Source organism: Camponotus vicinus, unplaced genomic scaffold (assembly GCF_025532165.1).
Source record: "Camponotus vicinus isolate PSW18456_S1 unplaced genomic scaffold, iyCamVici1.0 SCAF_1, whole genome shotgun sequence".
Classification (NCBI taxonomy): Eukaryota; Metazoa; Arthropoda; class Insecta; order Hymenoptera; family Formicidae; genus Camponotus; species Camponotus vicinus.
In genome coordinates, this window is record NW_028141945.1 from 16,167,958 (window position 1) to 16,180,606 (window position 12,649).

A 12,649-nucleotide genomic window follows, 5' to 3' on the forward strand; every position below is an offset into this window, starting at 1 on the left:
CTAAATACGAATCCTCAAACGTTGCAAGGCACCGCATACTTTCCGACGTAATTAGCATGAAAATCGTATATAATTCAATTAAATTAAAATTGAAATCAAAACTATCTCAAGCATCTCTTCAATTATTAATTTTCTATAACTCAATATAACCTTGTGATTATCTCAATATTTAATATAATTAATTTCAAAGGTAAATCACGCTAAAAAGAAATAAAATAAATTGTAACAGAATATAACGGGAAAAATACGGGTGAAAATGACAAAATACAAAAGCGAATCGTTGAAAAATTATATTTTTTTCCATTCATTGGCACGAATCGTAAACACAACATAATTTATAAATTAACGTACACAATCATCTTCAATAATTTACACAAATTCTCGTGAGTGTTTCATCATTACAAAAGATAATATGCTTTCGCTTGGGAGTCGGAGATCAAAATCTCTTTCCGAGAAAAGCTTTTTTGTGCCATGTAAGAAGGAAGAAGGGGGGATGAGCTTGAGATTCGAAATATCCTTTCGTCCCGGTAAAACCGAGAACACGACGAATATCTTTCATAAACGCATGAATTATTTTGCAATGAATTTATCTTTATGATACCAAGTAAATTGGAATCTCTCTCCCTTCCTCTTCCGATTCGATGACGGAATGACGGTAAGAGATAAATGAGTAAAGTAGAAAACTAGAATGAGGGATGAGAGAGAAGAGTCGAAGGGAGAAAGTGAGGAAAGAACAGACGAGGAGAATAGAAAGCTTGACTCATGAATAACAAAATAAATAATAGAAGCATTAAACATGATTAATTACTTAACAACGTAACTAGAGATAATAATATTAATAATAATAATAATAATAATAATTAATAATATTAATAATAGAAATAAAATAATGATCATACGAATGGCTACACTTGTTAATAATTACAAGAACAAGTCTGGCACGGCAATCGCTTAACTGCCCGAAGACACGTCGAACGTGTTTGTTCCTTTTTCCTTCGCGTCTTTCCTTATTTTAAATTACTACAGATTTATTACGCAAGAGATTCTGTCAGTTTAAGGCTGAATCGGTGCGAGGGATAACGTCAAGTCAGAGATCAACAATGTTTTTGCTTCGATAATCGCCGAAAAAATAATGAGAGAAAATAAAACGAAAAAGGACGAGAGTTTGTGTGCGATACATCGAAGACTGGATGGCACTTGAATTAATCGCATGACTTGAATGTGCAAATATAACAACTTTCTACTGAAGAATATTGAGCAATTCACTTTTCAATGTAATACAAATGAGCGAATCCACTCGTTAATCTATGAGTATTAATTATCCGAGCGAGCACCGGATTGAATTATTCTTCCGTTGCGTGAAACAAACTTCCAAAAAATAAAGAACGAGATAACGAAACAGAAAATGCATTGCAAAGATTTTTAATTTTCAATCTGGGAGACAAACATAATTTACCTCAATTTATAACACATTTAAAAAATCAATTTAGAAAATCAATAATTGTTTAAGCAATTAAATAACTTATCATCACAACAATAATTAATTACTGTCATTAGATGCCACATATTAATTACGCTCTTACAATTGATTGACTCACCGTTCAAAAAAGCACTAACAATTAGAAAATATTGTTAACACGGTCGCTTTTCTACTACTCGAAACTTAGAGTATTATCGATTAAAGGATGAAACAATTATTCTCCGATTCGACAATCCTCCCTCGCACGTCGCACCACACGATATAAACCGCTTTTTCCAAGCAATCGTTCGATCAAGGGGGCAAGTAAAATGGCAAGCAGAGAGCGACAATACCTTCTCCTTAATAGCTACTTACTCGTCCCATTCCTCTGGAAACGCTTAATCGGTATTAGGTAGATAATTAGAAAAAACCTCGATATACAAAAATACAGATATACGTACTTATGCGCGCGCAATTGTTGCGTATCAGGGCGCACTGATACTTTATCTATTTGCCGGCGAGGAGGAGGAGAATAAGAGACACATCGGGGGAAGTACACGGAGTCGTACATACGTATATGTATACAGGGTGAGAATTAAGAACGAAACGCGCGCGGCTCCTCGAAACTGAATAAGCTCGAGCATTACGTCGGCGTGCGCTGCTCCTGTCAGCGAGTCACCATATTGACTATTTTCGTAAAACTATGTGGAATTGACGTTTCCGAGACGAGAGACGAACTTGTTCGCGGGGCCGAACAAACGGATAATGGCGATGAGTTACAGATTCAGAGAGGACGGAATACTTCTTCTTCTCGTGTGATTTTTTTGTATCAGTATATAAATATTATAGTTTCAACAGTGTTAATCGTATAATCAAATCACTTTTAGCCTCCTCTTTAATTTTCATCTCTCCTCGGGGAAGGAAGAGGAGTGACATTTTCCGTGCTCTATGATTCTATTGGAACGACATTAGCGTGTTCAATTTGCCGTTCACTCGACCCGGCGATCTTATCCGCGGAGATCATATTGAGATTGTCTTCGTCGATTCACAGCGCAAAGATACCTTGTCCGATTCGCCCTGTTCTTCGCTTAAGCACCACAACCAGGTTCCGATTAATCGCGCCGCAACGCATGCACACTTGATTTTCATTAAAAAACTCGAAGAGAGAAACACGTGTATCAATTTCAAGTGCTCGTCTCTCGATAACAAATCGGTGATCGTCAACTTAATGACCCCGATGACGTTCGACGTAACTGATTAGCATTAATTTCGAGGTAAGAACAATTTCCAAGCTTTTCAAGCTGATAACCGAAACCTCTTGCGAAATCACCCACGCTTCGCGTGTGAAAAAATATTTTTTATCTCCTTTACAAGGCGTGCGGCGGCGCGAATAATTACAACAGTTACAATAATAGAACGCAATAATAATGTCAATAGTATTTACTTACTAATTAACGTTACTTCTATACGCTTTATTATGCTTTAACATCGAGTTTTCTCCTCTCCTTCCTTCCCTGCAGGTACAGATATAGTTTCTTTCTTTTTTTTACATTATCATCCTTGCAATCGATCGACGCCTTTAACGAAATGTCCACCGCAAAGGGACGATTACACATTTGTAACTATTAATACATCACGGTTTTTCGGAAGTTTCTTCGGTTTCTCTATCTAGAAAGTCATTTTAACAATTTTTCAAGTAACAACAACTTGAGCAGGTTTCGGGCGAATCGACGAGGCAACCAATGGCGACTCGCTATTCATAGACACGTTGAGAAAATTATTGGTGATAAATAAACTCGACGAGAGAAATGATCCGTTGATCGGTTTGTAGACTTGGTCCTGAATGATCGATGTCTCGTCTTGCGTCGGGATTATTGGCGAGATTACTTCCGTTTCATCTCGTCACCAATAATTTTTCTCCGCAAAAATCGCGAGCTCGACCGACGGATATGTTTTACACGATGTAATTCTAGAACTGCTCACTGGAGTCTAATGAATCCTGTCTAGACTTCTTGTCATATATCCTCGATATGATTTATTTATAATACCATTTATTAGCCATGTTAAAAATTATACACACAACAATTTGCATTTCAATATATCTTTCAGCTAAAAAATATATATATATGTATATAAAGAATAGGAAATAACGATATCAACGATGTCAAAATCATGGATTCCATTAGATCTCGATGTGCAGTTTTAACGGGGTTGACATGCGTGTTAATCGCGTGTTCGAAATGTCCGTTTTCGAAGAATTTGGCACGTGTATTTCGCGTCATGTAAATGTAAATTTTCTCCACAGTTAACGGTAAAGATCAAGAGAATCCTTTGTGAAGAAATAACGCGCGAAAAGAATGATGGATTATGTACATACGATATTATATGGACACGTGGTCGTTTAACGAATACGATAAACAAAAAAAGAAAAAAAGAAAAACACGATTCGACTCTGACGCCAAGCTTTAAGCACCGCTTTCATGTATCTCCGCGCTGCACTTGCACGGCCGAGCAGGAATGCTTTACATTTTCGGCTTCTATTACTTAACTTTACGCATCGAGAACGAGAGAACGGAAGATGTATAAAGAGAATCGGTGATACACGTTTTTATAACGATGACGGTCAAAAAACATTCGAGAACAACCATTGACGCAGTGATCAATGCAAGCAAAGAAATTTTGGAAACTATAAGATCGACTTTCAAGAAATTTTCCAAATGATGGAAATAGATATCTGTTAAAATAAATTTTTTTGTTAGTAAATTACTTTAAAATACATTTAAAATAAATTTATTTTAAAATAAATTTCATTTTAAAATAAATTTTTTTTGTTAATAAATTATTTTGCGATTTTTTCGAAATAAATTTTTTTAACAGACTGATCCGCTAATAAAGTTTTTACAAAACTGCGTGTTGTGTTAATGGACTGTTTTCCGGCCGAAGTCGTCACTGATGAAACGTTTGCGAATTTCAGAGGTTGAAAACATCGATCCGCGAAAGCGGAATCAGACGGAAGATCAAAAAAGTACGATAATACTGTTCGGCATTGTTCGCTGATCGCGATCGCATATGACGCATGAAAGGGGAGTGATTTCTAGGCAATTCGCGGACACTCATCAAACAAAAAGAATCTTATTTTTTTTGACAAGTAATATAAATATAATATACTCACGGGAGAGCGAAGTATTTCTATCCATCACTCAGCTCTTCATGATGCTCTCTCGACACGTGAATTTAACTCTTTCGCCGAGAAAAGACATGTAAAGGGAGATTTTCGGACCTGGAAATACGATAAAAGATCGCAGAACGTTGGAATAATTTTCTTCTTTTTTTTGACAGCAAAACAGCTGTGAATGTTACGTGCACACGATCGCTGTATCTTTCGATATCGTGAAATCATATTTTCGCGTATAATTAATTCTTAAGTTTATCAATATGTAAATTTTTCTGCTGCAAATTAAGTTTCAACGCGAAAGAGTGAAATTGACGCGTCTTAGCTGCAATTCCTTCCAAAATAGCCGTTCCATAATCTTAATCACAGACTCTGATTAGCGTCTGTCGGGACCCCGAGTTTCGACAGCAAAGCAAATCCTCCCTCCCATCGATCCGTTTCACCAAAAGACCGCAACCTCTTCGAGCATCAATCTCTTTCTAACGTTCGGCTGATGTCGCAGCGTTCATCGAACGGCGACCTCGTTCCTTCGAAGCGTTTCGACGAAGTCCCGATCGAACCGCGAAGATCGTCCCTGGGGATCCTCGATCGATCCTGCTGCGATGTCCTCGCTGGCATCTGCTGCCAGAGTGCAACCAGGGTCATCCGACTGGCCGTCGTCATTCGGCCTTGATAACCGCCGACGGCGCCGCCGTTACGTTCTGACCGAAGGTGGGACACTCCTCGGTGCCGAGTAGACCCGGCTCCGTCTTCGGGATCGGACCGTCCACGCACCGATTGTGGGTCTTGAGGTGCCTGGTGATCATGTCCCTGCGACAGGCCGCGTACGCGCACTGCGGACACTTGTACGGCTTCTCGCCGGTATGAGTTCGCTGGTGGGTGCTGAGGTGATCGGATCTGCTGAAGACTTGCCGACAGACCCGGCACGTGTACGGCTTGACGCCGGTGTGCAATCTCATATGCCTGGTTAGCATGTCAGATCTGGCGAAGCTCCTCTGACACACGTCGCATAGGTACGCCTTTGCCGAGGCATCGTGGAGACCCTGTCGACGATGCCTGGACGCCATGTGTTTCGCCAGACGATCGTGTAGACTGAACATTTGCCCGCACTCGGGACACACGTAAGCCACATCCGCGCCCGGTGCCATTTCCTCCACGACGGGCAGAACCGTCAGCTTGTACCTTTCCGCGACGCTCTCCTTGGTGGTGGGTGACGCGACGTCGCCCCTCACTACGGGCACGTTTACAGCACCCCGCGTCACGACACCGGACGGTAGAAGCTGAAGAGCCGGAGACATGGTGGAGGCCGCCGCCACCGCCGCAGCGGCTGCGGCGGATTGCAACGTGAGGTTCTTCATGGAGAGATCCAACGGCGACTCCTGGGGACTCGTCCCGTCGCTCTCGAGGGAACCGCTTCGCGGTGGATGACTGACGATGGAGGACGACGAGGAGCAGGTGGTCGAGGCGGTTACCCTCGTGTCGTCCCATCTAGGCACCACGTCCGAGTCAGAGTGACTGCGTCCGCGGAAGGTGTCGCCCGACGACGACGAAGGCGTCAGGTACTTGTTGTGCATATACTGCTCGAATATGCTGTACGTGCCGCATATGCTGCTGTAGGACGCGAAGCTGGATCGCGAGAGCGGCGTCTGGAGTGACGTCGCCGTCGCTGTCGGCAACATTATCGCTGCCGCCGCCGCCGCCGACGCGGCCAGCGACTGCGAGCACTGGCTGCACATGCAGTCGGGATACTTGGGCGTCGACAGCCGATGGTTGTTCTGGTAGGGCGAGTAACGGTGCCGATGATGATGATGATGGTGATACGAGTACGAGCGATACGATCGATGGTGGGGATGATGGTGATGCTGCTGACCGGCTTCATGGGGTTCCTCCTCGGTCGACGTCACCGACTCCGCGTCCTTCAGCCTCAACGGCAGCTGACCGATGACCGGAGTGGCGTCCGCGGCGGATCGCGAAGACGACGATCTGGGCGAGCCGAACACATCCTCCTCCTCCGACACAGGCCCGCTGCCCTCGAATCGCAGCACCTCGCCCTCGGACGGCGAGCTCCGGTGAGCCTGCAGTGTATCCACGACCTGTTCCAGCCGTCTCCGTTTCTTGCGCGGGTTTCGATGGTTGCGGTTGGCCGTCGCCGCGAGGGTGTTGTTGTTGGTGCAGGAGGGCGGTGGTGGCTTAGCCGGACCCGGGGGCGCGGCTGCGGCGTCCTCCACGGCGCTCTCGGCCATCGTCATCGAGGATGCGCGGCACCCGCCGCCTGGGCCCCTTATGCCACCTACGACACCCTCGGCTACCACCGTACTACCTCCCACCTCGTCCTGAAACAATCGAAATGACGTTGGTGCGATTATTCGAGGATGTCTCGTGTTAAGCATCTTCGAATTTTCAAATCTTGCGCGCTCTTAAATAATACACAATCTTAAAAATAACACTAAAAACAGAATAATGATTTAAAATTAGCTTGAGTCATTGAACATGTGTACTAGGGCTGATAATTTAGCTTCAAAGCTTCGGAGGTTATATTATTGTGATAAATACATATTTCTAGAATTACATGACAAGATCTAAATAAAATGTTGCTAAATTGAAAAATATGTCTAAAAATTTTGATTTTCAATAATTTTTAATAATTGTTTAATAATTTATTTTTTAAATAATTTTTTGTGTATATATTAATTAATTCACTTTTATTTGCCACATTTTCAACATTTCTTACTGAATTTGCAAGAATATATTTTTCGAAGCTTCAAATTCTTTCGAAATTGAGAAGTAACAGCCCTTCATTATCTTTATAAATTTAATCGTGTTTATAAATTGAATTGCAATCAAATATACCCCATAAGTCTTATAAAATATAAATATATATCATATATATAATTATATGTATAATTATATATCATATATAATTTTACGCTTGTTAAAAAGACAGGGAAAAAGAAAACGAGATGTAATTGATGAGATTTAATCAGATTTGAACGCCGATGGATAAAATGATATTTTTGTTGACATAACGTTGTTAACAACATCGGATTGCTAATGACAGTAATTCACATATCATGGCGACATTTATACAAGCGAAGTTGAGACTCGCAGGTGCTAATAAACCATGACTTCGTAATTATACATGATGTTATTTACGACATAAACAACCGTAGCTGCGATATAGATAATGATAATATAGTAAAAATAAAATTCGGTAAAATCACGTTTAATATAATCACCACGTACAAGCAAATTTTATTACCGAATAATTTCAGTAACGAATAAATCAAAATTTCCGAAGCGTATATGTGATTTGCTAGGCTAGCATAATCATAAAAAAACCATTAGAAAGCTAGGCATAAAATGTAGATTTTGTCATAAAATGAAAGAGAAAAAAAGTAGAATTTATTATTTATACATTTAAAATAGGAACTTAAAATAGAAATTTATATATTTTAAATAGCAACTTTTCCGAGACAGTTATATCAAATTCATTTATGTATCTATGTCGCTATTATATCACGGAATATCGATGACGTTAAAACTGAACAGGTTAACGAGTAACGTCAAAAGGTGAAATATGCCGAGAATTTATTGTGAACGTAGGGGGGAGGGGGAGGCTACTGTCAAAACTCAGGGATCATCATCGTTAACAAAGTCGTTATCGTGAAAGTGAGGAGCGATCGTTTGCATAGAATCTTACCGTCGATCCGAAAAGGATAGGTATCAGCGACGTATTCGTGCGAAGGCAACAGGTGCGTAGAGGCTCGTCTCGAAACGAATGTCGGTCGTGGTGATGGCAACGGAGGCCTCCCCGAAGGGGGAGACGGCAGGGACGGTAAAAAAGCGCCAAGTTGTCGTAACGAGACGCGATTAGAATATTCGTCGCGTTTTTGCGCCGCGATATCGGCCGGCCATTTGTCATTAGCTGCACGGCCGCCATTAAACGACGAAGAGAGAGAGAGAGAGATAGAGAGACGATCGCCTCTCTCGGCGAGATCGCGCTCGATGCCGATGGGGCCGATTATCGCGGCCGCCGCAGATTCGGCTAACGGAACTTTTTTTTCCTCTCTCTCTTCCCAACATTCCCGATAAAGGAATCTCGCCCACTTTGTAAACAGGCAGCGTCGCCGCTTATCGAGGAGCGCTGCCCCGAGGAAATTAATTAATAATAAAAGAAGGAAGGGATCTATCATGGGTCAATCGATTCGAGTGTCCATTAAACCATGATGTTTCTAAGAGAGAAAAAAAAGAGTTGCGTCTTGGACGATTCGCGATAAGCGAGTACGACACGTAAATAATGATAAAGAATTCTCGACGAAGTCCCAATTCCCACGAAATGATGGACGGGAAAGGAGGCGGTGTGTGTCACGAGGGATTTTTTTTTTTAATCCGCATGGATTTATTCATTAATGGACCACACTCCGTCTTGTTCGACGTGACAACGGCACTTTGTCATAAGACCGCGCGCGGCGTAATTCGAGAGATGTATCTGCTGAATATTTGAAATTTAAATCCGCCTGCGAGCACGAATGTATGAATCAACGGACAGACAACCGATGACTGGCGTTTAATTCGGTATCCTTTTCATTTTCTTTTTTTTCCTCTTTTTTTGACAGCGTGGGCGAAATTTCGTTGCGCGTGTCTAGTTTTAAGCTTGTATCCCATGAAACTCCATTATCGGTTGTATCTGCGGCTCTTTTATACGAGCGAGAAGTTAACAGAATTCTAAAGGCGTAGCGATTAATTATCCGAGACGCGACGTTATCTAGCCGCATACATCAAAGACAATTAATTACATATAAGATATATCAGATAAAATCATTACATAATATAATGTATATACATTATTATAATCATTTTATCTGATGTATCTTGAATCCCTTAATGCGTGCTTTTGCCAACCAAAAATGATGCGAAGTCTCAACGTCAAGTAACATATGTTTTATTTTATTTTTATTTTATGTTTATATTTTTATTTTATATTTTATTTTATTTTATGTTTTATTTTTTTCTTTTTTGATTACATACAATAGATATACTCATTTATTTAGCACGGTAAGGGTAAATTAATTAATTTTCCGAACGCGTGTATTAAATAGACGAGGAAAAGTGAAAGGTGAAAGGGGAGGAAAATGCAACTTGCTCAGCAGACAGAGAGGGGTGAAGGAAATTAAATCACGACGCGCCTCCTGAGAACCGGTGGCACTTAATGGCTCGATGCGACGGTATCTTGGCGCCGTGCATAATCTCGATTGCAGGCCTGCCTTCGGTCTGAATAGCGCGTCACGATCGTGGAATAGAGATTCTTACTCGGGCTTCCTGGAAAAACGCGCGGGGGACGCGGAGGAGGACAAAACCGTCCAACGGTTTTCCACGGACGGCTCCAGCTGTACGCATACCGACGTGCGTACGTGCGTAGAGCGCCGTTTCGAGACCGATCTTCGTCCTGGTCGAAGGAGGGGGGAGGAGGGGGGCCGCTTACCTCCGATGAATACCGAGAAAAGCATCGGTAGCGAAAGACGCCGACTCCTCCTGGCCGCAGGAGGCGGGCTCTGACAGTCGCTCGAGTGACTTAATGCGCGATTTATTCCGATACACGTGCAACGCGCGTCCTTCAACTTTGCACCGCCGGAGCATTCCCGGGATTCTAGAATAAGGACTCGTGGCTGTCGCGCGAAAAAAACTGCTTTATGCGCTCGAAAGTCTTTTTGCGCCGTTTTCTTCGAGAGATAGAATAAACATTAAAGTCTCGTCTTTTTATATTGATTGTTTTTACTGGCTGGATGCTCTCGTGGGGCGCGTTGCAAAAAAGCGTGACTTATTTTTGAATAAAATGTTTGACAGAAAGAGAGGAAGGGAGGGAAGGAATCTCTTTATCGAGTTACATTTATTGTCTATTCATAAATGGATACTTGCGGTTTTTTAATTATAAAATCGCATCAATCAAAACGAAACGTGCAGTGGATCTTAGAGCTGAACGTGTAGCTTCTACGAAGCATCTACTTCGAGAAAAAAGAGAAAAAAACTCGCGATGGATGACGAGTCCTGTTTGACGGTCTTTCTTGCTCGGCGCTTCGAGTCTTTCTTCCTCGCCACAGTGGCTATCCTTTTATTCTCCCTGGCGCCGCCGTCGCATGTCCTATCCTTCCCCGCCTTCATTTACGGAGAGAAAGGGCCTCGATGATCGGTCGTAAAACGTAAAGGGGACTCGTAAACGGAGTGAAAAGATGTCAGAACGTAAATGCGCCGAGAACAGGTCCTCCTCGAGGAAGGCGGTGTGGGCGTACTTACTCTTCCCACACTGCTTTGATTTTCTCCCCTTTCTCTTCAGACAGATATTTGTATCTTTCAGAGATTTCTGCTGCCACATTTCATTACTTTCTCTTTGTTCTCTACCTCTTTTAAAGTATGTTATTATTTTAAATTACTAGAACAGTGTCAGAAACGATTTTTACCTGTCAAATCGATGCTAATAAATTAAAGATTAGAGTTCAAGAATGCAAAAATTTCAGGTCTTCAAAAAATTGCAGTTTCGTAGATTATGAAATTTGGATAACAAATTTTGATATTTAAACATTTTTTAAATATTTTAAAAATATTTTAAATTTTAACGATATAAAGATTTTAAAAGATGGGAAGGATATAATAATTTCTTAAAATTATACAGTAAAGAATTAAAGAATGGAGAAGAATTAAAATTTGGAGAAGACCAAAGATTATAAAACTATTGTTATCGCTTTTATCGAATAAGACAAATAAATAAGAAAATACAGCAAAATCAAAAGAATTAAATTTTAAAAGTAATAACAAGGAAAGAGAAAAAATAAAGCAACATAATCTATGACTTGTGCACATTTTTAGACTCACTTTCTTTGCATAAAGAAGAAAAATTCATAATTTTTTTTACGGAGAAGAAAAATATAAACCATTTTCGTTCGACACAAGTAATTGTATCGGAAGCGCGGAAAATATATTTGTATCCACGCGTGTTTGATTACACGCGCGATGATTCGAGGATGCGAGGATCTGTAGGTGAGCGGAGCGAGGATCATCGGTGAAGAATTCCAGCAGGAATGCCCTCGGGCAGGCACCTGTAACCGTGGCACGACGAGAGAAACAGAACAGGTTGAGACGTGGGCGTGGGTGGAGCGCTTGATCTTTCTCTCCCGCACGATCTGCCCATATACTGGCCACGATGGGCTAGCGATGGGCGCGTTCGGCGCGCGAGTTTCCGCATCCATCTCAAAGATGCACCAGTTTCGTACTTTTTTAAGGTACACCTTTTTTTGTTACAATATTCCCTTGAAATATGCCGATAAATAATAGATATATTTCAGAGATTTTAAAGGACATTTAATCTCTTTACTTTGAATTTTTCTATTTATAAGTGCTTTACTTAATATTTTTAATTGTCTTATTATTCCAAAATTAAAATAGCTACATTTTTGAATACATGATAACTATGATAAGACGGATTTTTTGAAAAAATACAATATAAAGAGAAATGAAAAAGGAAGCCTGGCGAGAGAAACGTCAAACGATCTCGATGCGTACATCGTGAATGCGTCCCGCGCCCATCACTATCGGCCTCTCGTCCGGTGTTCCTTGAGAAAGGAAGAGCAGCCTCGGGGCAAGACAGGCTTACCGCGGTGGCGATAGGATTCTGGCGAACTGCTACCAAAAAACCAGACGGGCTACCGAAGGGAAGCCGGTGGTTGGTATCTATATAGGCTACGGAAAGAGCGCGGCAACCATCGGAGCGTATCTTTCCGCGAGGGCGAGGTTCGCAAAAAGAAACCGAGGGGGGGGGGGAAAGAAGGAGGAGAAAGAGATCGAGCCGGCCGACGATCGAAGGTCGATGATCTGTCTCGACGAGCGAACGAGCACTCGTTAACCATTAAGCCTTTTCGCGGCAGCGGCTCCGGCCCCGGTTTGGCTCGTCTACGAGAAGACTGACAACCTATATCGGGCTGCCCACGAGTTGCACGTCGGAGGACTCGTTCGTTCGCGCACTTTTC

The 12,649-nt window shown here is 41.8% G+C and overlaps 1 protein-coding gene across 3 annotated transcripts in view; it reads right to left on the reverse strand.

Annotated features, from left to right (window-relative positions):
• Positions 1-275: 275 nt before the first annotated feature.
• Klu (zinc finger protein klumpfuss) overlaps positions 276-12,649 on the reverse strand; it is a 70,017-nt gene continuing 57,643 nt past the window's right edge. For 2 of the 3 annotated variants that reach the window (XM_083109708.1, XM_083109707.1), the window contains exon 2: positions 276-6,964. In XM_083109708.1, the coding sequence (XP_082965834.1) occupies positions 5,291-6,880 (1,590 nt within the window). In that variant the 5' untranslated portion in view covers positions 6,881-6,964 and the 3' untranslated portion in view covers positions 276-5,290. Of the gene's footprint in view, positions 6,965-8,331; positions 11,101-12,649 lie in introns of those variants that run through there. The other variant, XM_083109706.1, reaches the window with a different exon arrangement.